General features: G+C 53.6%; 5 protein-coding genes and 2 pseudogenes across 5 annotated transcripts; 4 read left to right on the top strand and 3 right to left on the bottom strand.

Moving 5' to 3' along the window:
* The first annotated feature begins 2109 nt into the window (after positions 1-2109).
* On the top strand, positions 2110-2862 carry LOC116798760 (annotated as a pseudogene).
* Positions 2863-5746: 2884 nt separating this feature from the next.
* Positions 5747-6802, bottom strand: LOC116798730 (feather keratin Cos1-2-like). Its single transcript, XM_032711324.1, has 2 exons — positions 6653-6802; positions 5747-6353 (listed from the first exon to the last, which is right to left on the bottom strand). The coding sequence occupies exon 2, from the start codon at positions 6330-6332 to the stop codon at positions 6027-6029; it is 306 nt and encodes a 101-aa protein (XP_032567215.1). The 5' UTR covers positions 6333-6353; positions 6653-6802; the 3' UTR covers positions 5747-6026.
* Positions 6803-9710: 2908 nt separating this feature from the next.
* On the top strand, positions 9711-10475 carry LOC116798729 (feather keratin Cos1-2-like). Its single transcript, XM_032711323.1, has 2 exons — positions 9711-9855; positions 10155-10475. The coding sequence occupies exon 2, from the start codon at positions 10176-10178 to the stop codon at positions 10473-10475; it is 300 nt and encodes a 99-aa protein (XP_032567214.1). The 5' UTR covers positions 9711-9855; positions 10155-10175.
* Positions 10476-13360: 2885 nt separating this feature from the next.
* On the bottom strand, positions 13361-14416 carry LOC116798728 (feather keratin Cos1-2-like). Its single transcript, XM_032711322.1, has 2 exons — positions 14267-14416; positions 13361-13967 (listed from the first exon to the last, which is right to left on the bottom strand). The coding sequence occupies exon 2, from the start codon at positions 13944-13946 to the stop codon at positions 13641-13643; it is 306 nt and encodes a 101-aa protein (XP_032567213.1). The 5' UTR covers positions 13947-13967; positions 14267-14416; the 3' UTR covers positions 13361-13640.
* Positions 14417-17324: 2908 nt separating this feature from the next.
* On the top strand, positions 17325-18089 carry LOC116798722 (feather keratin Cos1-2-like). Its single transcript, XM_032711312.1, has 2 exons — positions 17325-17469; positions 17769-18089. The coding sequence occupies exon 2, from the start codon at positions 17790-17792 to the stop codon at positions 18087-18089; it is 300 nt and encodes a 99-aa protein (XP_032567203.1). The 5' UTR covers positions 17325-17469; positions 17769-17789.
* A 2885-nt stretch (positions 18090-20974) lies between these two features.
* LOC116798727 lies at positions 20975-22019 on the bottom strand (annotated as a pseudogene).
* Positions 22020-24938: 2919 nt separating this feature from the next.
* On the top strand, positions 24939-25703 carry LOC116798720 (feather keratin Cos1-2-like). Its single transcript, XM_032711310.1, has 2 exons — positions 24939-25083; positions 25383-25703. Exon 2 carries the CDS (start codon positions 25404-25406, stop codon positions 25701-25703), a length of 300 nt encoding a protein of 99 aa, XP_032567201.1. The 5' UTR covers positions 24939-25083; positions 25383-25403.
* The last annotated feature ends 399 nt before the right edge of the window (positions 25704-26102 follow it).

Below are 26102 nucleotides of genomic sequence, written 5' to 3'. Positions count from 1 at the left end.
AAAGGCTGAAAGGCCTTGCTCTCTGCAAACTTAGCAATAGCAAAATCATCTCTGCATTATCAACTCTGTTTTGAGCAAAAATTCAAAACATAATCCCATCCCAAAACCTGTGAAGGAAGTTATCTCTACTCAGCAAGAAACAGCAAACCGTCGTTTTCTCCTTCTTCCTGACTACCACTGAGTTCATGATCCTCTCAGGGATGTCCTGTAATCGAGATGTCACCATCCGCAAACCGCTCCGTTTCACCACCCCCATGAAGAACAAAATCTGCTTCCTGCATGCCCCAACCCCGTGGACACTGGGCTTGTTGTCATCTCAACCCAGGTGTTTCTCCTGCTGGCTGGCTGTTCTGCATCGGGAAAGACACCACTGAGACCCAAGTTCCCTGGCTTGGCCGGTGCTTATCCTGATCCAGCGGCTGCTGCCACCAGATTGTGTTTTTCAAAAGATGACCAGAGAGCTGGAGAACCTGTGCTGTGAGGAAAGACTGAAGGAGTGTGGCCTTTTCTCCCTGGAGAACAGGAGACTTGGGGAGGAGCTCTTCCCAGTATTTTAGTACTTCAGTGGGGTCTGCCAAGAGGACCGAGACTTTCTCGGAACAAGGACCCACGTGCAGGGCTTGTCTGTGGAGGTCACAGGCACAGTGAAGAGGAACTGGAGATGATTTGGGTGCTGGCAACAGACACCAGTGCTTGGGCAGCCGGTCTCACTAGCTGAAGGTGAAAGTGAAGCCTTGGCCTCTGGACAGCACAAGATGTGCCCAGTGGCCAGTCATGTGGATAAAGGTGGTGTCTCTGCCCTGAACTGAGGGCAGCAGGAGCACGTGTGGAACCTCACAGGCTTCACGGGACACTCTGTGCCTGAGCTGTTACTTTGAGCCCAGCAGTGCCTTCAAGAGTTCCTCTTCTGCACACAGGAGACCATGGATATCTGAGGGATGACACAAATTACAGCATTATTCAAGGCTGAAGGCCGGGGTCTGAGGAGAAAGTCTTAATAAAAAGGGATAAATGTTGTCATCAATAGTGAGGCTACAGGTCACGTGCACAGGGAAGATGGACACCTGACGCAAGCCATCTGGGCCTTTTGGATATGTTGGCTTCAAAGAAATAGGGACTTCATGGCACAGTTGGAGTGTGACTGTTACCAATCCTAACTGCTGAATCCCCTGCGGCCTGACTGTATCAACAACCCCTGGGCCCTGCCAGGCACTGAAGGACCACCTGAGGTGCACATGTCATCAGTTCCTGTGGCTGGTCATGGACCCTACACTGGGTGATGGAGGGGAAGAGAAGGAAGAGATGAGGTTGTGAGCTGGTCCAAGGCATTGTTTTTTCCCATCCCCACTGCTGCCGATCGTTGGAGTCAGGCTCTCCCTGATGGCCATTGGCCGTGGAGTAGCCAGGGAGGTCTCCATCCACCTCCAAGGGAGGGGGCACAAAGGAAAATCACTGCAAGGAGGCCCACCCTCTGCTTTGTCAAACTTCATCCCAGAGGAGACTGGGGGAGTTGCCACAGAACGAAGGAGGATTCAGAGGCCCAGGCCTGGACGTGCAACAAACCTAATGAGATTAAGGAAGAGAAGGAGGTGGCTCAGAGAACCCCAGGAGCAGCCACCAAGATGCAGAGGAGCTCATGCAGGGTGTCCATCTGCCTGCCCTGTAGAGGGAGGGAGGGTTACAGGTGGCAACTTGGGTGGCTGAGCAGACAGAGACAGCATATGTAAGAGAGTGAGAAGGGTGGAAGAAGGACAAAAGTCCAGCATCCCTCACATGTGCACTCATGGCCACTCACACAGCAGTCTTGGGGCATATGGGCAAAAAAGCACAAAAGTGGTGCCCATTTCCTGTCATCTTTGCCACAAATAAACCACACAGAAATGACCCAGAAGAACAGCACCTGTAAACAAGAGATGCCACCAGCCTTGATCTGAGCCTTCTGCCTGTGCTGACATCTTTCTGCCCTGCAAATCCTTGACCCACTCATCCCGGCACTTCCAGAAGCTTTCATATAGGAGGGCAAGCGGAATTAGGCAGGAAATGAAAGGGCATCAGTGCAGGAAACCAGGGCACAGCCCCTACCATTAGCTGGGATGGTTCACAACTGACATGAGCTGGTCAGAAAATTATGACTTGCACAAAGGTGCCTGTGGGCCTGGGGCAGTGCAGGACTGCTATAAAAGGCAGCCCAAGTCTCTGCTCTCGCATCCACTTCTCTCACCTCCTTCTCCTCGGCAATCAGGTCAGTGGGAAGCCTTTTCTTCTCCTTCTCCTCCTGCTTCAAGACCACGTCTTTCCTAACTGCGGGTCTCAGCTGATATGGGCTGTGTTAGCCCAGGGCTGGGAGCTGCTTCTGCTGGGAGAGGGAAGGGGAGAGAAGGTGTTGTGCAGAGAGAGGCTGGGACTTGGCTGAGGAGGCTGCTGGGCTTTGGGCTGGGCAGTGTCAGGTGGTGCAGGAGGTGCCTTGTCTGCAGGGGGGTTGGGTGCAGGGCTGCTTCTCATGTGTGTCTGCTTTGTGCTTCTCCCTGCCCTGTGTGCCAGGTGCCCCTGTGAGCCAGAGACATGTCGTGCTGCCAGCCCTGCAACCCTTGCTGCCAGCCCTGCGGCCCGACCCCGCTGGCCAACAGCTGCAATGAGTGCTGTGTCAGGCAGTGCCAGGACTCCGTCGTTGCCATCCAGCCCTCTGCTGTGGTGGTGACCCTGCCCGGGCCCATCCTCAGCTCCTTCCCACAGAACACCGTGGTGGGATCCTCCACCTCCGCTGCCGTTGGCAGCATCCTCAGCTGTGACGGAGTGCCCATCAACTCCGGGGGCTTTGACCTCTCCTGCATCACCAACCGCTACAGGTGTCGGCCCTGCTAAACCTGCTGGCAACGTCCTGGGGCAAGAACCTGCAAGACCTCACAGCATGGGGCTGGACTGAAAACAGAACTCCGGGACATTGTGTTTCGAGCTTCAGGACATTATTTCCTTTTCCCGCTCTTCCATCTCTTTCCTTTGCTTTCTGTGTCTCCCCAGGCCAGCCAAGGGGGATCTGTCGCCCTTTCTGCCTCTGCAGGGCAGGCAGATGGACACCCTGCAGGAGCTCCACTGCGTCTTAGTGGCTGCTCCTTTTGCTCTCTGTGAGCCACCTCCTTTGCTTCTTTAGACTCATTAAAGTTGTTGTGCATCCAAGCCTGAGCCTCAGAGTCTTCTTTCAATCTGTGCATCTCTTTCAGCCTATTCAGGGAAGAAAGGTGGAGGAAGCAGATTGCAGTGGGTTTTGTTTTGTGCATTTTGTGATAGAGCTGTCAAAATCATCCCTGCTAACTGCACAGTGAAAGGGCTTTAGGGACACCACGGCTCAAAGGGTGGCAGCAGTGAGGATGGGAAACCACAGCGTCTGGGGAAAGCCCACAACTTCATCTCTTCCTTCTCCTCTTCTCCACTGCCCTTTCTAGTGCCCATGAGCAGCACACATGGTCAATGGCAGATGACACCCATACCTCTCACAGTCCTTCAGGCCCTGGCAGGGCCCAGCTGCTCTCCAGACATCCAGGGCTGAGACAACTCTGCGGCTGGGATCAGTATCTGCCATGATCAGGCTACGCAGTGCAGTTTCCATTCCTTGAACCCAACACCCCCAGGGCCAACCACAGCTCCAGCTGAGCACCCAGTGCCCAAAGAGCCACTTTCTGGCCACCACGCCTCCACTCACAGGCAGAGGGGAACTGGGCAGATGATGCATAGAGCAACCCCACAGCCACTTTGGCTCTCTGCAAGACAATTATCCCTTGATTCCTCATGGATTTTTTTCAGATGTCCATCTGAATTGGAGCAAATGACTTTTCGCTTCCTCATTAATTCACGTTTGCGTATGGTTTTCAATGGCATCTTTTTACACCTTGGACTTCAGCCCCAAGAGAAACTCTAAATCCTGGCATCCCTTGCTTATCTGTGGTTGCCTGGCTGCAAAAAAAGGGAATCCAGAAGGCAAAGCTGGGTTCAAAATAATGGCCCAGGCACACAACACCTCATGGACCATGTGAAGTTCCCCTTGTGCTTTCCTGCACGTCAGACACCATCCTTGTCCACCTCACTGGGCGCTGGGCAGCTTCAGTGGTACAGGACCAGCCCTATCGCAGCACAAACACTGAGAATGACCCTGCTCGTACTCATCTTCCCTGGCTCACCCAGTGCTCTGAGGCAGGGCCAGCCCCAGCTCTCTTCACACCCCAGTGCTTCTCACTTCCTGGCCAGGCTGTGCCTGGTCTTCTAAGAGTCTCTGGCCATGGGAGATCTGTCCTCCAACAGACCTTGCACTCCGTGGGCAACCACATGGGAACACTGAGGGGCAGGGCTGTGCCCTCAGAGGAGTATTTCTTCTCCCCACCCTGGGCTCTGCAGGAAACAGTCTGGGCAGTTCCACCGTGTGGACCAGTACTCACACTAAGCCCAGGAAGGCACAGCCCAGAATGGATCCAAGGCACACTGTACTCTGGGCTTGGGAAATTGGACCCCAGGTACGCCAGGAAGCGCAGCAGAACTGGCCTCTGCAAGTGCTGGATAATCCATACATTGCTCTGGGTACCTTTATCTGCCACCTGAGACAGAAGTCTAATTGGTCCTGCTGGCTCACCCATTGGTCGTTCTCATTTCTCTTGGTTGTGGCAAAAGCCTTCTAGAGAAGTTCATTTCCTCGAGTCCCCCTGTGCTATTCTCTGTCTCCAGTGTATGTTTCTTCAGGTGATCAGTTCTAGCACATAATAGGACATCAGCCAAGCACATCCCAATTTCTCCCGGGTGTGGATATGTGTGTTCTCCACTGGGAATTCCATGGGCGCACTGAAGGGCAGGGCTGTGCAGAAGGGCCTGCAGTGGTGGGAATGTGGTTAAACGGACAGATGATAAATTCAGATTAGGTATTAGGAAGAAATTCTTCCCTGTGAGGGTGGTGATGCACTGGAACAGGGTGCATGGAGAGCTTATGGATGCTCCATCCCTTCAAGTGTTCAGAGCAGGTGGGATGGGGCTTGGAGCAGCCTGGTCTAGCGAAACTATCCTTTCTCTTGACAGATGGGTGGGGTTAGATGATAAATATGATCCATTCTATCCCAAACCATTCTATGACTCTTTGATCTGTGGGCTGTCCATTACAGATCACCTTTGTTCCCCAGGGTCTGTCTTTCTTTGGCTGCTGCTCTTGGGCATTGCTTTGGTGAAAGGTTTCAGGCAGAAAGGCGTTGATGACAGACATCCATACATGGGAGGGGTGTTTTCAATTAATAGTGAAGCCTTAAGTCATCTGTAAAAATGCAGTAAAAAGTTATTTATCACCGCATAGCCTGAGTGTGGCTGATACCAATCCCAAGCTGTGAATTATCTCAGCCCTGCATGTCTGCACAGAGGCTTTGCCTGCCTGTGCTGAGGGACTGTAGGAGGTACGTATCTCATCTGCCTGTGCTCCTGTGTGCTGGGCATGGACTCCAGACAATGGAATGGAGGGGAGGAGAAGGAGGAGACAAGGTTGTGGGCTGTCTCCAGGAAGTGTTCTTTTCCTTCTCCACTCCTGATAGCCTTTGGGGTCAGTGTTTCCCTGATGGTCTTTGTCCCTCAAGCAGTCAGGGACATTTTGGACACCTCCAACAGAAAAGGCACAAAGTAAAATGCACTACAGGGACTCCCAAGGTCTGTTTTGTGCAACATTTTCCCTGAGCACACTGCAAGAGTTGCCACAGAATAAAGGAGGACTTGGATGCCCAGGCTTGGATGCACAACAGATTTATTGAGTTTAAGGAAGAAAAGGAGGTGGCTCACAACGAGCCCCAGGAACAGCCACTAAGGTGCAGTTGAGCTCCTGCAGGGTGTCCATCTGCCCGCCTTGCAAAGGGAGGAAGGACAACAGACAACAAAGGAAAGAGATGGAAGAGCGGGAAAAGGAAACGTCATCATGAAGCTCCAAATACAGTGTCTCAAAGTTCTGTTTTCAGTCCAGCCCCATGTTGTGAGGTCTTGCAGGTTCTTGCCCCAGGACGTTGCCAGCAGCTTTAGCAGGGGGGACATCTGCCACGGTAGCAGCTGGTGATGCAGGAGAGGTCAAAGCCCCCGGAGTTGATGGGCACTCCATTACAGCTGAGGATGCTGCCAACGGCAGCGGAGGTGGAGGATCCCACCACGGTGTTCTGTGGGAAGGAGCTGAGGATGGGCCCGGGCAGGGTCACCACCACAGCAGAGGGCTGGATGGCAACAGTGGAGCTCTGGCACTGCCTGACACAGCACTCATTGCAGCTGTTGGCCAGCGGGGTCGGGCCGCAGGGCTGGCAGCAAGGGTTGCAGGGCTGGCAGCACGACATGTCTCTGGCTCACAGGGGCACCTGGCACACAGGGCAGGGAGAAGCACAAAGCAGACACACATGAGAAGCAGCCCTGCACCCAACCCCCCTGCAGACAAGGCACCTCCTGCACCACCTGACACTGCCCAGCCCAAAGCCCAGCAGCCTCCTCAGCCAAGTCCCAGCCTCTCTCTGCACAACACCTTCTCTCCCCTTCCCTCTCCCAGCAGAAGCAGCTCCCAGCCCTGGGCTAACACAGCCCATATCAGCTGAGACCCGCAGTTAGGAAAGACGTGGTCTTGAAGCAGGAGGAGAAGGAGAAGAAAAGGCTTCCCACTGACCTGATTGCCGAGGAGAAGGAGGTGAGAGAAGTGGATGCGAGAGCAGAGACTTGGGCTGCCTTTTATAGCAGTCCTGCACTGCCCCAGGCCCACAGGCACCTTTGTGCAAGTCATAATTTTCTGACCAGCTCATGTCAGTTGTGAACCATCCCAGCTAATGGTAGGGGCTGTGCCCTGGTTTCCTGCACTGCTGCCTTTTCATTTCCTGGTACATGCCAAGTGCTTTCCTACATGAAGCGCCATCTCTCTAAGTGCCAGGATTTGTAGGGCAGAAAGATGCCATTAGAGGAAGAAGTTTTAGATGAAGGGCTGTTAGCATGGCTTGAGGGCAGGTGATTTGCCCCAAGGTCATTCCTGTGGTCTTGTCTTTGGCAAAGTTGTCAGGAAATGGACGCTGCTCTTGTGCTTCTTGTACACGTGCCCAAGGACTGCCATGGGAGGGGACATGACACATCCTTGTCTTTTGCTTCCACCTCGTCTCTGTGCTGGTCACTCTTACACTCAAGTGGGCTTCTGCTGGGGGGTTGACCCTATTGCTACTCTACGTGTACTCTCAGATCAGTGCACTGGGTTATTCGTGTCATGCCCCCTCTGTGCCCTCTCTGGGTCCTCTGTCCTTCCAAGGTGTACTGCAGTCCTGCCCTGGCAGGGTGGTCCTCTGCGTACAGAAGCAAAGAAAGACAAAGAATTAATTAATTCTCTGCTTCCCATGAGCAGGCAGGTGTTCAGCCATCTCCAGAAGAGCATGGCCCCATTCTGATGAATGGTGGCTCGGGAAGACAAAACCACCGTGTCTCCAAGTGTCCCCCCCTCCTCCTTCTTCCCACACCTTTATATACTGAGTATAGTGCCACATGGTCTGACATATCCCTTGGATCACTTTGGGTCACCTGTCTTGGCTGTGTCTTCTCCCAGCCTCCCACATACCCCCAACTTCCTTGCCAGCGTGGCAGCAGGAAAAGCTGAAAAGGCCTTGGCTCTCTGCAAACTTAGCAATAGCAAAATCATCTCTGCATTATCAACTCTGTTTTGAGCAAAAATTCAAAACATAATCCCATCCCAAAACCTGTGAAGGAAGTTATCTCTACCTCAGCAAGAAACAGCAAACCGTCGTTTTCTCCTTCTTCCTGACTACCACTGAGTTCATGATCCTCTCAGGGATGTCCTGTAATCGAGATGTCACCATCCGCAAACCGCTCCGTTTCACCACCCCCATGAAGAACAAAATCTGCTTCCTGCATGCCCCAACCCCGTGGACACTGGGCTTGTTGTCATCTCAACCCAGGTGTTTCTCCTGCTGGCTGGCTGTTCTGCATCGGGAAAGACACCACTGAGACCCAAGTTCCCTGGCTTGGCCGGTGCTTATCCTGATCCAGCGGCTGCTGCCACCAGATTGTGTTTTTCAAAAGATGACCAGAGAGCTGGAGAACCTGTGCTGTGAGGAAAGACTGAAGGAGTGTGGCCTTTTCTCCCTGGAGAACAGGAGACTTGGGGAGGAGCTCTTCCCAGTATTTTAGTACTTCAGTGGGGTCTGCCAAGAGGACCGAGACTTTCTCGGAACAAGGACCCACGTGCAAGGCTTGTCTGTGGAGGTCACAGGCACAGTGAAGAGGAACTGGAGATGATTTGGGTGCTGGCAACAGACACCAGTGCTTGGGCAGCCGGTCTCACTAGCTGAAGGTGAAAGTGAAGCCTTGGCCTCTGGACAGCACAAGATGTGCCCAGTGGCCAGTCATGTGGATAAAGGTGGTGTCTCTGCCCTGAACTGAGGGCAGCAGGAGCACGTGTGGAACCTCACAGGCTTCACGGGACACTCTGTGCCTGAGCTGTTACTTTGAGCCCAGCAGTGCCTTCAAGAGTTCCTCTTCTGCACACAGGAGACCATGGATATCTGAGGGATGACACAAATTACAGCATTATTCAAGGCTGAAGGCCGGGGTCTGAGGAGAAAGTCTTAATAAAAAGGGATAAATGTTGTCATCAATAGTGAGGCTACAGGTCACGTGCACAGGGAAGATGGACACCTGACGCAAGCCATCTGGGCCTTTTGGATATGTTGGCTTCAAAGAAATAGGGACTTCATGGCACAGTTGGAGTGTGACTGTTACCAATCCTAACTGCTGAATCCCCTGCGGCCTGACTGTATCAACAACCCCTGGGCCCTGCCAGGCACTGAAGGACCACCTGAGGTGCACATGTCATCAGTTCCTGTGGCTGGTCATGGACCCTACACTGGGTGATGGAGGGGAAGAGAAGGAAGAGATGAGGTTGTGAGCTGGTCCAAGGCATTGTTTTTTCCCATCCCCACTGCTGCCGATCGTTGGAGTCAGGCTCTCCCTGATGGCCATTGGCCGTGGAGTAGCCAGGGAGGTCTCCATCCACCTCCAAGGGAGGGGGCACAAAGGAAAATCACTGCAAGGAGGCCCACCCTCTGCTTTGTCAAACTTCATCCCAGAGGAGACTGGGGGAGTTGCCACAGAACGAAGGAGGATTCAGAGGCCCAGGCCTGGACGTGCAACAAACCTAATGAGATTAAGGAAGAGAAGGAGGTGGCTCAGAGAACCCCAGGAGCAGCCACCAAGATGCAGAGGAGCTCATGCAGGGTGTCCATCTGCCTGCCCTGTAGAGGGAGGGAGGGTTACAGGTGGCAACTTGGGTGGCTGAGCAGACAGAGACAGCATATGTAAGAGAGTGAGAAGGGTGGAAGAAGGACAAGAAGTCCAGCATCCCTCACATGTGCACTCATGGCCACTCACACAGCAGTCTTGGGGCATATGGGCAAAAAAGCACAAAAGTGGTGCCCATTTCCTGTCATCTTTGCCACAAATAAACCACACAGAAATGACCCAGAAGAACAGCACCTGTAAACAAGAGATGCCACCAGCCTTGATCTGAGCCTTCTGCCTGTGCTGACATCTTTCTGCCCTGCAAATCCTTGACCCACTCATCCCGGCACTTCCAGAAGCTTTCATATAGGAGGGCAAGCGGAATTAGGCAGGAAATGAAAGGGCATCAGTGCAGGAAACCAGGGCACAGCCCCTACCATTAGCTGGGATGGTTCACAACTGACATGAGCTGGTCAGAAAATTATGACTTGCACAAAGGTGCCTGTGGGCCTGGGGCAGTGCAGGACTGCTATAAAAGGCAGCCCAAGTCTCTGCTCTCGCATCCACTTCTCTCACCTCCTTCTCCTCGGCAATCAGGTCAGTGGGAAGCCTTTTCTTCTCCTTCTCCTCCTGCTTCAAGACCACGTCTTTCCTAACTGCGGGTCTCAGCTGATATGGGCTGTGTTAGCCCAGGGCTGGGAGCTGCTTCTGCTGGGAGAGGGAAGGGGAGAGAAGGTGTTGTGCAGAGAGAGGCTGGGACTTGGCTGAGGAGGCTGCTGGGCTTTGGGCTGGGCAGTGTCAGGTGGTGCAGGAGGTGCCTTGTCTGCAGGGGGGTTGGGTGCAGGGCTGCTTCTCATGTGTGTCTGCTTTGTGCTTCTCCCTGCCCTGTGTGCCAGGTGCCCCTGTGAGCCAGAGACATGTCGTGCTGCCAGCCCTGCAACCCTTGCTGCCAGCCCTGCGGCCCGACCCCGCTGGCCAACAGCTGCAATGAGTGCTGTGTCAGGCAGTGCCAGGACTCCGTCGTTGCCATCCAGCCCTCTGCTGTGGTGGTGACCCTGCCCGGGCCCATCCTCAGCTCCTTCCCACAGAACACCGTGGTGGGATCCTCCACCTCCGCTGCCGTTGGCAGCATCCTCAGCTGTGACGGAGTGCCCATCAACTCCGGGGGCTTTGACCTCTCCTGCATCACCAACCGCTACAGGTGTCGGCCCTGCTAAACCTGCTGGCAACGTCCTGGGGCAAGAACCTGCAAGACCTCACAGCATGGGGCTGGACTGAAAACAGAACTCCGGGACATTGTGTTTCGAGCTTCAGGACATTATTTCCTTTTCCCGCTCTTCCATCTCTTTCCTTTGCTTTCTGTGTCTCCCCAGGCCAGCCAAGGGGGATCTGTCGCCCTTTCTGCCTCTGCAGGGCAGGCAGATGGACACCCTGCAGGAGCTCCACTGCGTCTTAGTGGCTGCTCCTTTTGCTCTCTGTGAGCCACCTCCTTTGCTTCTTTAGACTCATTAAAGTTGTTGTGCATCCAAGCCTGAGCCTCAGAGTCTTCTTTCAATCTGTGCATCTCTTTCAGCCTATTCAGGGAAGAAAGGTGGAGGAAGCAGATTGCAGTGGGTTTTGTTTTGTGCATTTTGTGATAGAGCTGTCAAAATCATCCCTGCTAACTGCACAGTGAAAGGGCTTTAGGGACACCACGGCTCAAAGGGTGGCAGCAGTGAGGATGGGAAACCACAGCGTCTGGGGAAAGCCCACAACTTCATCTCTTCCTTCTCCTCTTCTCCACTGCCCTTTCTAGTGCCCATGAGCAGCACACATGGTCAATGGCAGATGACACCCATACCTCTCACAGTCCTTCAGGCCCTGGCAGGGCCCAGCTGCTCTCCAGACATCCAGGGCTGAGACAACTCTGCGGCTGGGATCAGTATCTGCCATGATCAGGCTACGCAGTGCAGTTTCCATTCCTTGAACCCAACACCCCCAGGGCCAACCACAGCTCCAGCTGAGCACCCAGTGCCCAAAGAGCCACTTTCTGGCCACCACGCCTCCACTCACAGGCAGAGGGGAACTGGGCAGATGATGCATAGAGCAACCCCACAGCCACTTTGGCTCTCTGCAAGACAATTATCCCTTGATTCCTCATGGATTTTTTTCAGATGTCCATCTGAATTGGAGCAAATGACTTTTCGCTTCCTCATTAATTCACGTTTGCGTATGGTTTTCAATGGCATCTTTTTACACCTTGGACTTCAGCCCCAAGAGAAACTCTAAATCCTGGCATCCCTTGCTTATCTGTGGTTGCCTGGCTGCAAAAAAAGGGAATCCAGAAGGCAAAGCTGGGTTCAAAATAATGGCCCAGGCACACAACACCTCATGGACCATGTGAAGTTCCCCTTGTGCTTTCCTGCACGTCAGACACCATCCTTGTCCACCTCACTGGGCGCTGGGCAGCTTCAGTGGTACAGGACCAGCCCTATCGCAGCACAAACACTGAGAATGACCCTGCTCGTACTCATCTTCCCTGGCTCACCCAGTGCTCTGAGGCAGGGCCAGCCCCAGCTCTCTTCACACCCCAGTGCTTCTCACTTCCTGGCCAGGCTGTGCCTGGTCTTCTAAGAGTCTCTGGCCATGGGAGATCTGTCCTCCAACAGACCTTGCACTCCGTGGGCAACCACATGGGAACACTGAGGGGCAGGGCTGTGCCCTCAGAGGAGTATTTCTTCTCCCCACCCTGGGCTCTGCAGGAAACAGTCTGGGCAGTTCCACCGTGTGGACCAGTACTCACACTAAGCCCAGGAAGGCACAGCCCAGAATGGATCCAAGGCACACTGTACTCTGGGCTTGGGAAATTGGACCCCAGGTACGCCAGGAAGCGCAGCAGAACTGGCCTCTGCAAGTGCTGGATAATCCATACATTGCTCTGGGTACCTTTATCTGCCACCTGAGACAGAAGTCTAATTGGTCCTGCTGGCTCACCCATTGGTCGTTCTCATTTCTCTTGGTTGTGGCAAAAGCCTTCTAGAGAAGTTCATTTCCTCGAGTCCCCCTGTGCTATTCTCTGTCTCCAGTGTATGTTTCTTCAGGTGATCAGTTCTAGCACATAAATAGGACATCAGCCAAGCACATCCCAATTTCTCCCGGGTGTGGATATGTGTGTTCTCCACTGGGAATTCCATGGGCGCACTGAAGGGCAGGGCTGTGCAGAAGGGCCTGCAGTGGTGGGAATGTGGTTAAACGGACAGATGATAAATTCAGATTAGGTATTAGGAAGAAATTCTTCCCTGTGAGGGTGGTGATGCACTGGAACAGGGTGCATGGAGAGCTTATGGATGCTCCATCCCTTCAAGTGTTCAGAGCAGGTGGGATGGGGCTTGGAGCAGCCTGGTCTAGCGAAACTATCCTTTCTCTTGACAGATGGGTGGGGTTAGATGATAAATATGATCCATTCTATCCCAAACCATTCTATGACTCTTTGATCTGTGGGCTGTCCATTACAGATCACCTTTGTTCCCCAGGGTCTGTCTTTCTTTGGCTGCTGCTCTTGGGCATTGCTTTGGTGAAAGGTTTCAGGCAGAAAGGCGTTGATGACAGACATCCATACATGGGAGGGGTGTTTTCAATTAATAGTGAAGCCTTAAGTCATCTGTAAAAATGCAGTAAAAAGTTATTTATCACCGCATAGCCTGAGTGTGGCTGATACCAATCCCAAGCTGTGAATTATCTCAGCCCTGCATGTCTGCACAGAGGCTTTGCCTGCCTGTGCTGAGGGACTGTAGGAGGTACGTATCTCATCTGCCTGTGCTCCTGTGTGCTGGGCATGGACTCCAGACAATGGAATGGAGGGGAGGAGAAGGAGGAGACAAGGTTGTGGGCTGTCTCCAGGAAGTGTTCTTTTCCTTCTCCACTCCTGATAGCCTTTGGGGTCAGTGTTTCCCTGATGGTCTTTGTCCCTCAAGCAGTCAGGGACATTTTGGACACCTCCAACAGAAAAGGCACAAAGTAAAATGCACTACAGGGACTCCCAAGGTCTGTTTTGTGCAACATTTTCCCTGAGCACACTGCAAGAGTTGCCACAGAATAAAGGAGGACTTGGATGCCCAGGCTTGGATGCACAACAGATTTATTGAGTTTAAGGAAGAAAAGGAGGTGGCTCACAACGAGCCCCAGGAACAGCCACTAAGGTGCAGTTGAGCTCCTGCAGGGTGTCCATCTGCCCGCCTTGCAAAGGGAGGAAGGACAACAGACAACAAAGGAAAGAGATGGAAGAGCGGGAAAAGGAAACGTCATCATGAAGCTCCAAATACAGTGTCTCAAAGTTCTGTTTTCAGTCCAGCCCCATGTTGTGAGGTCTTGCAGGTTCTTGCCCCAGGACGTTGCCAGCAGCTTTAGCAGGGGGGACATCTGCCACGGTAGCAGCTGGTGATGCAGGAGAGGTCAAAGCCCCCGGAGTTGATGGGCACTCCATTACAGCTGAGGATGCTGCCAACGGCAGCGGAGGTGGAGGATCCCACCACGGTGTTCTGTGGGAAGGAGCTGAGGATGGGCCCGGGCAGGGTCACCACCACAGCAGAGGGCTGGATGGCAACAGTGGAGCTCTGGCACTGCCTGACACAGCACTCATTGCAGCTGTTGGCCAGCGGGGTCGGGCCGCAGGGCTGGCAGCAAGGGTTGCAGGGCTGGCAGCACGACATGTCTCTGGCTCACAGGGGCACCTGGCACACAGGGCAGGGAGAAGCACAAAGCAGACACACATGAGAAGCAGCCCTGCACCCAACCCCCCTGCAGACAAGGCACCTCCTGCACCACCTGACACTGCCCAGCCCAAAGCCCAGCAGCCTCCTCAGCCAAGTCCCAGCCTCTCTCTGCACAACACCTTCTCTCCCCTTCCCTCTCCCAGCAGAAGCAGCTCCCAGCCCTGGGCTAACACAGCCCATATCAGCTGAGACCCGCAGTTAGGAAAGACGTGGTCTTGAAGCAGGAGGAGAAGGAGAAGAAAAGGCTTCCCACTGACCTGATTGCCGAGGAGAAGGAGGTGAGAGAAGTGGATGCGAGAGCAGAGACTTGGGCTGCCTTTTATAGCAGTCCTGCACTGCCCCAGGCCCACAGGCACCTTTGTGCAAGTCATAATTTTCTGACCAGCTCATGTCAGTTGTGAACCATCCCAGCTAATGGTAGGGGCTGTGCCCTGGTTTCCTGCACTGCTGCCTTTTCATTTCCTGGTACATGCCAAGTGCTTTCCTACATGAAGCGCCATCTCTCTAAGTGCCAGGATTTGTAGGGCAGAAAGATGCCATTAGAGGAAGAAGTTTTAGATGAAGGGCTGTTAGCATGGCTTGAGGGCAGGTGATTTGCCCCAAGGTCATTCCTGTGGTCTTGTCTTTGGCAAAGTTGTCAGGAAATGGACGCTGCTCTTGTGCTTCTTGTACACGTGCCCAAGGACTGCCATGGGAGGGGACATGACACATCCTTGTCTTTTGCTTCCACCTCGTCTCTGTGCTGGTCACTCTTACACTCAAGTGGGCTTCTGCTGGGGGGTTGACCCTATTGCTACTCTACGTGTACTCTCAGATCAGTGCACTGGGTTATTCGTGTCATGCCCCCTCTGTGCCCTCTCTGGGTCCTCTGTCCTTCCAAGGTGTACTGCAGTCCTGCCCTGGCAGGGTGGTCCTCTGCGTACAGAAGCAAAGAAAGACAAAGAATTAATTAATTCTCTGCTTCCCATGAGCAGGCAGGTGTTCAGCCATCTCCAGAAGAGCATGGCCCCATTCTGATGAATGGTGGCTCGGGAAGACAAAACCACCGTGTCTCCAAGTGTCCCCCCCTCCTCCTTCTTCCCACACCTTTATATACTGAGTATAGTGCCACATGGTCTGACATATCCCTTGGATCACTTTGGGTCACCTGTCTTGGCTGTGTCTTCTCCCAGCCTCCCACATACCCCCAACTTCCTTGCCAGCGTGGCAGCAGGAAAAGCTGAAAAGGCCTTGGCTCTCTGCAAACTTAGCAATAGCAAAATCATCTCTGCATTATCAACTCTGTTTTGAGCAAAAATTCAAAACATAATCCCATCCCAAAACCTGTGAAGGAAGTTATCTCTACCTCAGCAAGAAACAGCAAACCGTCGTTTTCTCCTTCTTCCTGACTACCACTGAGTTCATGATCCTCTCAGGGATGTCCTGTAATCGAGATGTCACCATCCGCAAACCGCTCCGTTTCACCACCCCCATGAAGAACAAAATCTGCTTCCTGCATGCCCCAACCCCGTGGACACTGGGCTTGTTGTCATCTCAACCCAGGTGTTTCTCCTGCTGGCTGGCTGTTCTGCATCGGGAAAGACACCACTGAGACCCAAGTTCCCTGGCTTGGCCGGTGCTTATCCTGATCCAGCGGCTGCTGCCACCAGATTGTGTTTTTCAAAAGATGACCAGAGAGCTGGAGAACCTGTGCTGTGAGGAAAGACTGAAGGAGTGTGGCCTTTTCTCCCTGGAGAACAGGAGACTTGGGGAGGAGCTCTTCCCAGTATTTTAGTACTTCAGTGGGGTCTGCCAAGAGGACCGAGACTTTCTCGGAACAAGGACCCACGTGCAGGGCTTGTCTGTGGAGGTCACAGGCACAGTGAAGAGGAACTGGAGATGATTTGGGTGCTGGCAACAGACACCAGTGCTTGGGCAGCCGGTCTCACTAGCTGAAGGTGAAAGTGAAGCCTTGGCCTCTGGACAGCACAAGATGTGCCCAGTGGCCAGTCATGTGGATAAAGGTGGTGTCTCTGCCCTGAACTGAGGGCAGCAGGAGCACGTGTGGAACCTCACAGGCTTCACGGGACACTCTGTGCCTGAGCTGTTACTTTGAGCCCAGCAGTGCCTTCAAGAGTTCCTCTTCTGCACACAGGAGACCATGGATATCTGAGGGATGACACAAATTACAGCATTATTCAAGGCTGAAGGCCGGGGTCTGAGGAGAAAGTCTTAATAAAAAGGGATAAATGTTGTCATCAATAGTGAGGCTACAGGTCACGTGCACAGGGAAGATGGACACCTGACGCAAGCCATCTGGGCCTTTTGGATATGTTGGCTTCAAAGAAATAGGGACTTCATGGCACAGTTGGAGTGTGACTGTTACCAATCCTAACTGCTGAATCCCCTGCGGCCTGACTGTATCAACAACCCCTGGGCCCTGCCAGGCACTGAAGGACCACCTGAGGTGCACATGTCATCAGTTCCTGTGGCTGGTCATGGACCCTACACTGGGTGATGGAGGGGAAGAGAAGGAAGAGATGAGGTTGTGAGCTGGTCCAAGGCATTGTTTTTTCCCATCCCCACTGCTGCCGATCGTTGGAGTCAGGCTCTCCCTGATGGCCATTGGCCGTGGAGTAGCCAGGGAGGTCTCCATCCACCTCCAAGGGAGGGGGCACAAAGGAAAATCACTGCAAGGAGGCCCACCCTCTGCTTTGTCAAACTTCATCCCAGAGGAGACTGGGGGAGTTGCCACAGAACGAAGGAGGATTCAGAGGCCCAGGCCTGGACGTGCAACAAACCTAATGAGATTAAGGAAGAGAAGGAGGTGGCTCAGAGAACCCCAGGAGCAGCCACCAAGATGCAGAGGAGCTCATGCAGGGTGTCCATCTGCCTGCCCTGTAGAGGGAGGGAGGGTTACAGGTGGCAACTTGGGTGGCTGAGCAGACAGAGACAGCATATGTAAGAGAGTGAGAAGGGTGGAAGAAGGACAAAAAGTCCAGCATCCCTCACATGTGCACTCATGGCCACTCACACAGCAGTCTTGGGGCATATGGGCAAAAAAGCACAAAAGTGGTGCCCATTTCCTGTCATCTTTGCCACAAATAAACCACACAGAAATGACCCAGAAGAACAGCACCTGTAAACAAGAGATGCCACCAGCCTTGATCTGAGCCTTCTGCCTGTGCTGACATCTTTCTGCCCTGCAAATCCTTGACCCACTCATCCCGGCACTTCCAGAAGCTTTCATATAGGAGGGCAAGCGGAATTAGGCAGGAAATGAAAGGGCATCAGTGCAGGAAACCAGGGCACAGCCCCTACCATTAGCTGGGATGGTTCACAACTGACATGAGCTGGTCAGAAAATTATGACTTGCACAAAGGTGCCTGTGGGCCTGGGGCAGTGCAGGACTGCTATAAAAGGCAGCCCAAGTCTCTGCTCTCGCATCCACTTCTCTCACCTCCTTCTCCTCGGCAATCAGGTCAGTGGGAAGCCTTTTCTTCTCCTTCTCCTCCTGCTTCAAGACCACGTCTTTCCTAACTGCGGGTCTCAGCTGATATGGGCTGTGTTAGCCCAGGGCTGGGAGCTGCTTCTGCTGGGAGAGGGAAGGGGAGAGAAGGTGTTGTGCAGAGAGAGGCTGGGACTTGGCTGAGGAGGCTGCTGGGCTTTGGGCTGGGCAGTGTCAGGTGGTGCAGGAGGTGCCTTGTCTGCAGGGGGGTTGGGTGCAGGGCTGCTTCTCATGTGTGTCTGCTTTGTGCTTCTCCCTGCCCTGTGTGCCAGGTGCCCCTGTGAGCCAGAGACATGTCGTGCTGCCAGCCCTGCAACCCTTGCTGCCAGCCCTGCGGCCCGACCCCGCTGGCCAACAGCTGCAATGAGTGCTGTGTCAGGCAGTGCCAGGACTCCGTCGTTGCCATCCAGCCCTCTGCTGTGGTGGTGACCCTGCCCGGGCCCATCCTCAGCTCCTTCCCACAGAACACCGTGGTGGGATCCTCCACCTCCGCTGCCGTTGGCAGCATCCTCAGCTGTGACGGAGTGCCCATCAACTCCGGGGGCTTTGACCTCTCCTGCATCACCAACCGCTACAGGTGTCGGCCCTGCTAAAGCTGCTGGCAACGTCCTGGGGCAAGAACCTGCAAGACCTCACAGCATGGGGCTGGACTGAAAACAGAACTCCGGGACATTGTGTTTCGAGCTTCAGGACATTATTTCCTTTTCCCGCTCTTCCATCTCTTTCCTTTGCTTTCTGTGTCTCCCCAGGCCAGCCAAGGGGGATCTGTCGCCCTTTCTGCCTCTGCAGGGCAGGCAGATGGACACCCTGCAGGAGCTCCACTGCGTCTTAGTGGCTGCTCCTTTTGCTCTCTGTGAGCCACCTCCTTTGCTTCTTTAGACTCATTAAAGTTGTTGTGCATCCAAGCCTGAGCCTCAGAGTCTTCTTTCAATCTGTGCATCTCTTTCAGCCTATTCAGGGAAGAAAGGTGGAGGAAGCAGATTGCAGTGGGTTTTGTTTTGTGCATTTTGTGATAGAGCTGTCAAAATCATCCCTGCTAACTGCACAGTGAAAGGGCTTTAGGGACACCACGGCTCAAAGGGTGGCAGCAGTGAGGATGGGAAACCACAGCGTCTGGGGAAAGCCCACAACTTCATCTCTTCCTTCTCCTCTTCTCCACTGCCCTTTCTAGTGCCCATGAGCAGCACACATGGTCAATGGCAGATGACACCCATACCTCTCACAGTCCTTCAGGCCCTGGCAGGGCCCAGCTGCTCTCCAGACATCCAGGGCTGAGACAACTCTGCGGCTGGGATCAGTATCTGCCATGATCAGGCTACGCAGTGCAGTTTCCATTCCTTGAACCCAACACCCCCAGGGCCAACCACAGCTCCAGCTGAGCACCCAGTGCCCAAAGAGCCACTTTCTGGCCACCACGCCTCCACTCACAGGCAGAGGGGAACTGGGCAGATGATGCATAGAGCAACCCCACAGCCACTTTGGCTCTCTGCAAGACAATTATCCCTTGATTCCTCATGGATTTTTTTCAGATGTCCATCTGAATTGGAGCAAATGACTTTTCGCTTCCTCATTAATTCACGTTTGCGTATGGTTTTCAATGGCATCTTTTTACACCTTGGACTTCAGCCCCAAGAGAAACTCTAAATCCTGGCATCCCTTGCTTATCTGTGGTTGCCTGGCTGCAAAAAAAGGGAATCCAGAAGGCAAAGCTGGGTTCAAAATAATGGCCCAGGCACACAACACCTCATGGACCATGTGAAGTTCCCCTTGTGCTTTCCTGCACGTCAGACACCATCCTTGTCCACCTCACTGGGCGCTGGGCAGCTTCAGTGGTACAGGACCAGCCCTATCGCAGCACAAACACTGAGAATGACCCTGCTCGTACTCATCTTCCCTGGCTCACCCAGTGCTCTGAGGCAGGGCCAGCCCCAGCTCTCTTCACACCCCAGTGCTTCTCACTTCCTGGCCAGGCTGTGCCTGGTCTTCTAAGAGTCTCTGGCCATGGGAGATCTGTCCTCCAACAGACCTTGCACTCCGTGGGCAACCACATGGGAACACTGAGGGGCAGGGCTGTGCCCTCAGAGGAGTATTTCTTCTCCCCACCCTGGGCTCTGCAGGAAACAGTCTGGGCAGTTCCACCGTGTGGACCAGTACTCACACTAAGCCCAGGAAGGCACAGCCCAGAATGGATCCAAGGCACACTGTACTCTGGGCTTGGGAAATTGGACCCCAGGTACGCCAGGAAGCGCAGCAGAACTGGCCTCTGCAAGTGCTGGATAATCCATACATTGCTCTGGGTACCTTTATCTGCCACCTGAGACAGAAGTCTAATTGGTCCTGCTGGCTCACCCATTGGTCGTTCTCATTTCTCTTGGTTGTGGCAAAAGCCTTCTAGAGAAGTTCATTTCCTCGAGTCCCCCTGTGCTATTCTCTGTCTCCAGTGTATGTTTCTTCAGGTGATCAGTTCTAGCACATAAATAGGACATCAGCCAAGCACATCCCAATTTCTCCCGGGTGTGGATATGTGTGTTCTCCACTGGGAATTCCATGGGCGCACTGAAGGGCAGGGCTGTGCAGAAGGGCCTGCAGTGGTGGGAATGTGGTTAAACGGACAGATGATAAATTCAGATTAGGTATTAGGAAGAAATTCTTCCCTGTGAGGGTGGTGATGCACTGGAACAGGGTGCATGGAGAGCTTATGGATGCTCCATCCCTTCAAGTGTTCAGAGCAGGTGGGATGGGGCTTGGAGCAGCCTGGTCTAGCGAAACTATCCTTTCTCTTGACAGATGGGTGGGGTTAGATGATAAATATGATCCATTCTATCCCAAACCATTCTATGACTCTTTGATCTGTGGGCTGTCCATTACAGATCACCTTTGTTCCCCAGGGTCTGTCTTTCTTTGGCTGCTGCTCTTGGGCATTGCTTTGGTGAAAGGTTTCAGGCAGAAAGGCGTTGATGACAGACATCCATACATGGGAGGGGTGTTTTCAATTAATAGTGAAGCCTTAAGTCATCTGTAAAAATGCAGTAAAAAGTTATTTATCACCGCATAGCCTGAGTGTGGCTGATACCAATCCCAAGCTGTGAATTATCTCAGCCCTGCATGTCTGCACAGAGGCTTTGCCTGCCTGTGCTGAGGGACTGTAGGAGGTACGTATCTCATCTGCCTGTGCTCCTGTGTGCTGGGCATGGACTCCAGACAATGGAATGGAGGGGAGGAGAAGGAGGAGACAAGGTTGTGGGCTGTCTCCAGGAAGTGTTCTTTTCCTTCTCCACTCCTGATAGCCTTTGGGGTCAGTGTTTCCCTGATGGTCTTTGTCCCTCAAGCAGTCAGGGACATTTTGGACACCTCCAACAGAAAAGGCACAAAGTAAAATGCACTACAGGGACTCCCAAGGTCTGTTTTGTGCAACATTTTCCCTGAGCACACTGCAAGAGTTGCCACAGAATAAAGGAGGACTTGGATGCCCAGGCTTGGATGCACAACAGATTTATTGAGTTTAAGGAAGAAAAGGAGGTGGCTCACAACGAGCCCCAGGAACAGCCACTAAGGTGCAGTTGAGCTCCTGCAGGGTGTCCATCTGCCCGCCTTGCAAAGGGAGGAAGGACAACAGACAACAAAGGAAAGAGATGGAAGAGCGGGAAAAGGAAACGTCATCATGAAGCTCCAAATACAGTGTCTCAAAGTTCTGTTTTCAGTCCAGCCCCATGTTGTGAGGTCTTGCAGGTTCTTGCCCCAGGACGTTGCCAGCAGCTTTAGCAGGGGGGACATCTGCCACGGTAGCAGCTGGTGATGCAGGAGAGGTCAAAGCCCCCGGAGTTGATGGGCACTCCATTACAGCTGAGGATGCTGCCAACGGCAGCGGAGGTGGAGGATCCCACCACGGTGTTCTGTGGGAAGGAGCTGAGGATGGGCCCGGGCAGGGTCACCACCACAGCAGAGGGCTGGATGGCAACAGTGGAGCTCTGGCACTGCCTGACACAGCACTCATTGCAGCTGTTGGCCAGCGGGGTCGGGCCGCAGGGCTGGCAGCAAGGGTTGCAGGGCTGGCAGCACGACATGTCTCTGGCTCACAGGGGCACCTGGCACACAGGGCAGGGAGAAGCACAAAGCAGACACACATGAGAAGCAGCCCTGCACCCAACCCCCCTGCAGACAAGGCACCTCCTGCACCACCTGACACTGCCCAGCCCAAAGCCCAGCAGCCTCCTCAGCCAAGTCCCAGCCTCTCTCTGCACAACACCTTCTCTCCCCTTCCCTCTCCCAGCAGAAGCAGCTCCCAGCCCTGGGCTAACACAGCCCATATCAGCTGAGACCCGCAGTTAGGAAAGACGTGGTCTTGAAGCAGGAGGAGAAGGAGAAGAAAAGGCTTCCCACTGACCTGATTGCCGAGGAGAAGGAGGTGAGAGAAGTGGATGCGAGAGCAGAGACTTGGGCTGCCTTTTATAGCAGTCCTGCACTGCCCCAGGCCCACAGGCACCTTTGTGCAAGTCATAATTTTCTGACCAGCTCATGTCAGTTGTGAACCATCCCAGCTAATGGTAGGGGCTGTGCCCTGGTTTCCTGCACTGCTGCCTTTTCATTTCCTGGTACATGCCAAGTGCTTTCCTACATGAAGCGCCATCTCTCTAAGTGCCAGGATTTGTAGGGCAGAAAGATGCCATTAGAGGAAGAAGTTTTAGATGAAGGGCTGTTAGCATGGCTTGAGGGCAGGTGATTTGCCCCAAGGTCATTCCTGTGGTCTTGTCTTTGGCAAAGTTGTCAGGAAATGGACGCTGCTCTTGTGCTTCTTGTACACGTGCCCAAGGACTGCCATGGGAGGGGACATGACACATCCTTGTCTTTTGCTTCCACCTCGTCTCTGTGCTGGTCACTCTTACACTCAAGTGGGCTTCTGCTGGGGGGTTGACCCTATTGCTACTCTACGTGTACTCTCAGATCAGTGCACTGGGTTATTCGTGTCATGCCCCCTCTGTGCCCTCTCTGGGTCCTCTGTCCTTCCAAGGTGTACTGCAGTCCTGCCCTGGCAGGGTGGTCCTCTGCGTACAGAAGCAAAGAAAGACAAAGAATTAATTAATTCTCTGCTTCCCATGAGCAGGCAGGTGTTCAGCCATCTCCAGAAGAGCATGGCCCCATTCTGATGAATGGTGGCTCGGGAAGACAAAACCACCGTGTCTCCAAGTGTCCCCCCCTCCTCCTTCTTCCCACACCTTTATATACTGAGTATAGTGCCACATGGTCTGACATATCCCTTGGATCACTTTGGGTCACCTGTCTTGGCTGTGTCTTCTCCCAGCCTCCCACATACCCCCAACTTCCTTGCCAGCGTGGCAGCAGGAAAAGCTGAAAAGGCCTTGGCTCTCTGCAAACTTAGCAATAGCAAAATCATCTCTGCATTATCAACTCTGTTTTGAGCAAAAATTCAAAACATAATCCCATCCCAAAACCTGTGAAGGAAGTTATCTCTACCTCAGCAAGAAACAGCAAACCGTCGTTTTCTCCTTCTTCCTGACTACCACTGAGTTCATGATCCTCTCAGGGATGTCCTGTAATCGAGATGTCACCATCCGCAAACCGCTCCGTTTCACCACCCCCATGAAGAACAAAATCTGCTTCCTGCATGCCCCAACCCCGTGGACACTGGGCTTGTTGTCATCTCAACCCAGGTGTTTCTCCTGCTGGCTGGCTGTTCTGCATCGGGAAAGACACCACTGAGACCCAAGTTCCCTGGCTTGGCCGGTGCTTATCCTGATCCAGCGGCTGCTGCCACCAGATTGTGTTTTTCAAAAGATGACCAGAGAGCTGGAGAACCTGTGCTGTGAGGAAAGACTGAAGGAGTGTGGCCTTTTCTCCCTGGAGAACAGGAGACTTGGGGAGGAGCTCTTCCCAGTATTTTAGTACTTCAGTGGGGTCTGCCAAGAGGACCGAGACTTTCTCGGAACAAGGACCCACGTGCAGGGCTTGTCTGTGGAGGTCACAGGCACAGTGAAGAGGAACTGGAGATGATTTGGGTGCTGGCAACAGACACCAGTGCTTGGGCAGCCGGTCTCACTAGCTGAAGGTGAAAGTGAAGCCTTGGCCTCTGGACAGCACAAGATGTGCCCAGTGGCCAGTCATGTGGATAAAGGTGGTGTCTCTGCCCTGAACTGAGGGCAGCAGGAGCACGTGTGGAACCTCACAGGCTTCACGGGACACTCTGTGCCTGAGCTGTTACTTTGAGCCCAGCAGTGCCTTCAAGAGTTCCTCTTCTGCACACAGGAGACCATGGATATCTGAGGGATGACACAAATTACAGCATTATTCAAGGCTGAAGGCCGGGGTCTGAGGAGAAAGTCTTAATAAAAAGGGATAAATGTTGTCATCAATAGTGAGGCTACAGGTCACGTGCACAGGGAAGATGGACACCTGACGCAAGCCATCTGGGCCTTTTGGATATGTTGGCTTCAAAGAAATAGGGACTTCATGGCACAGTTGGAGTGTGACTGTTACCAATCCTAACTGCTGAATCCCCTGCGGCCTGACTGTATCAACAACCCCTGGGCCCTGCCAGGCACTGAAGGACCACCTGAGGTGCACATGTCATCAGTTCCTGTGGCTGGTCATGGACCCTACACTGGGTGATGGAGGGGAAGAGAAGGAAGAGATGAGGTTGTGAGCTGGTCCAAGGCATTGTTTTTTCCCATCCCCACTGCTGCCGATCGTTGGAGTCAGGCTCTCCCTGATGGCCATTGGCCGTGGAGTAGCCAGGGAGGTCTCCATCCACCTCCAAGGGAGGGGGCACAAAGGAAAATCACTGCAAGGAGGCCCACCCTCTGCTTTGTCAAACTTCATCCCAGAGGAGACTGGGGGAGTTGCCACAGAACGAAGGAGGATTCAGAGGCCCAGGCCTGGACGTGCAACAAACCTAATGAGATTAAGGAAGAGAAGGAGGTGGCTCAGAGAACCCCAGGAGCAGCCACCAAGATGCAGAGGAGCTCATGCAGGGTGTCCATCTGCCTGCCCTGTAGAGGGAGGGAGGGTTACAGGTGGCAACTTGGGTGGCTGAGCAGACAGAGACAGCATATGTAAGAGAGTGAGAAGGGTGGAAGAAGGACAAAAAGTCCAGCATCCCTCACATGTGCACTCATGGCCACTCACACAGCAGTCTTGGGGCATATGGGCAAAAAAGCACAAAAGTGGTGCCCATTTCCTGTCATCTTTGCCACAAATAAACCACACAGAAATGACCCAGAAGAACAGCACCTGTAAACAAGAGATGCCACCAGCCTTGATCTGAGCCTTCTGCCTGTGCTGACATCTTTCTGCCCTGCAAATCCTTGACCCACTCATCCCGGCACTTCCAGAAGCTTTCATATAGGAGGGCAAGCGGAATTAGGCAGGAAATGAAAGGGCATCAGTGCAGGAAACCAGGGCACAGCCCCTACCATTAGCTGGGATGGTTCACAACTGACATGAGCTGGTCAGAAAATTATGACTTGCACAAAGGTGCCTGTGGGCCTGGGGCAGTGCAGGACTGCTATAAAAGGCAGCCCAAGTCTCTGCTCTCGCATCCACTTCTCTCACCTCCTTCTCCTCGGCAATCAGGTCAGTGGGAAGCCTTTTCTTCTCCTTCTCCTCCTGCTTCAAGACCACGTCTTTCCTAACTGCGGGTCTCAGCTGATATGGGCTGTGTTAGCCCAGGGCTGGGAGCTGCTTCTGCTGGGAGAGGGAAGGGGAGAGAAGGTGTTGTGCAGAGAGAGGCTGGGACTTGGCTGAGGAGGCTGCTGGGCTTTGGGCTGGGCAGTGTCAGGTGGTGCAGGAGGTGCCTTGTCTGCAGGGGGGTTGGGTGCAGGGCTGCTTCTCATGTGTGTCTGCTTTGTGCTTCTCCCTGCCCTGTGTGCCAGGTGCCCCTGTGAGCCAGAGACATGTCGTGCTGCCAGCCCTGCAACCCTTGCTGCCAGCCCTGCGGCCCGACCCCGCTGGCCAACAGCTGCAATGAGTGCTGTGTCAGGCAGTGCCAGGACTCCGTCGTTGCCATCCAGCCCTCTGCTGTGGTGGTGACCCTGCCCGGGCCCATCCTCAGCTCCTTCCCACAGAACACCGTGGTGGGATCCTCCACCTCCGCTGCCGTTGGCAGCATCCTCAGCTGTGACGGAGTGCCCATCAACTCCGGGGGCTTTGACCTCTCCTGCATCACCAACCGCTACAGGTGTCGGCCCTGCTAAAGCTGCTGGCAACGTCCTGGGGCAAGAACCTGCAAGACCTCACAGCATGGGGCTGGACTGAAAACAGAACTCCGGGACATTGTGTTTCGAGCTTCAGGACATTATTTCCTTTTCCCGCTCTTCCATCTCTTTCCTTTGCTTTCTGTGTCTCCCCAGGCCAGCCAAGGGGGATCTGTCGCCCTTTCTGCCTCTGCAGGGCAGGCAGATGGACACCCTGCAGGAGCTCCACTGCGTCTTAGTGGCTGCTCCTTTTGCTCTCTGTGAGCCACCTCCTTTGCTTCTTTAGACTCATTAAAGTTGTTGTGCATCCAAGCCTGAGCCTCAGAGTCTTCTTTCAATCTGTGCATCTCTTTCAGCCTATTCAGGGAAGAAAGGTGGAGGAAGCAGATTGCAGTGGGT

This window comes from Chiroxiphia lanceolata, chromosome 26 (assembly GCF_009829145.1).
Source record: "Chiroxiphia lanceolata isolate bChiLan1 chromosome 26, bChiLan1.pri, whole genome shotgun sequence".
In the NCBI taxonomy this organism is placed as follows: domain Eukaryota; kingdom Metazoa; phylum Chordata; class Aves; order Passeriformes; family Pipridae; genus Chiroxiphia; species Chiroxiphia lanceolata.
Note: the sequence above shows the minus strand (reverse complement) of the source record. Positions and strands in the feature narration are given on the sequence as shown.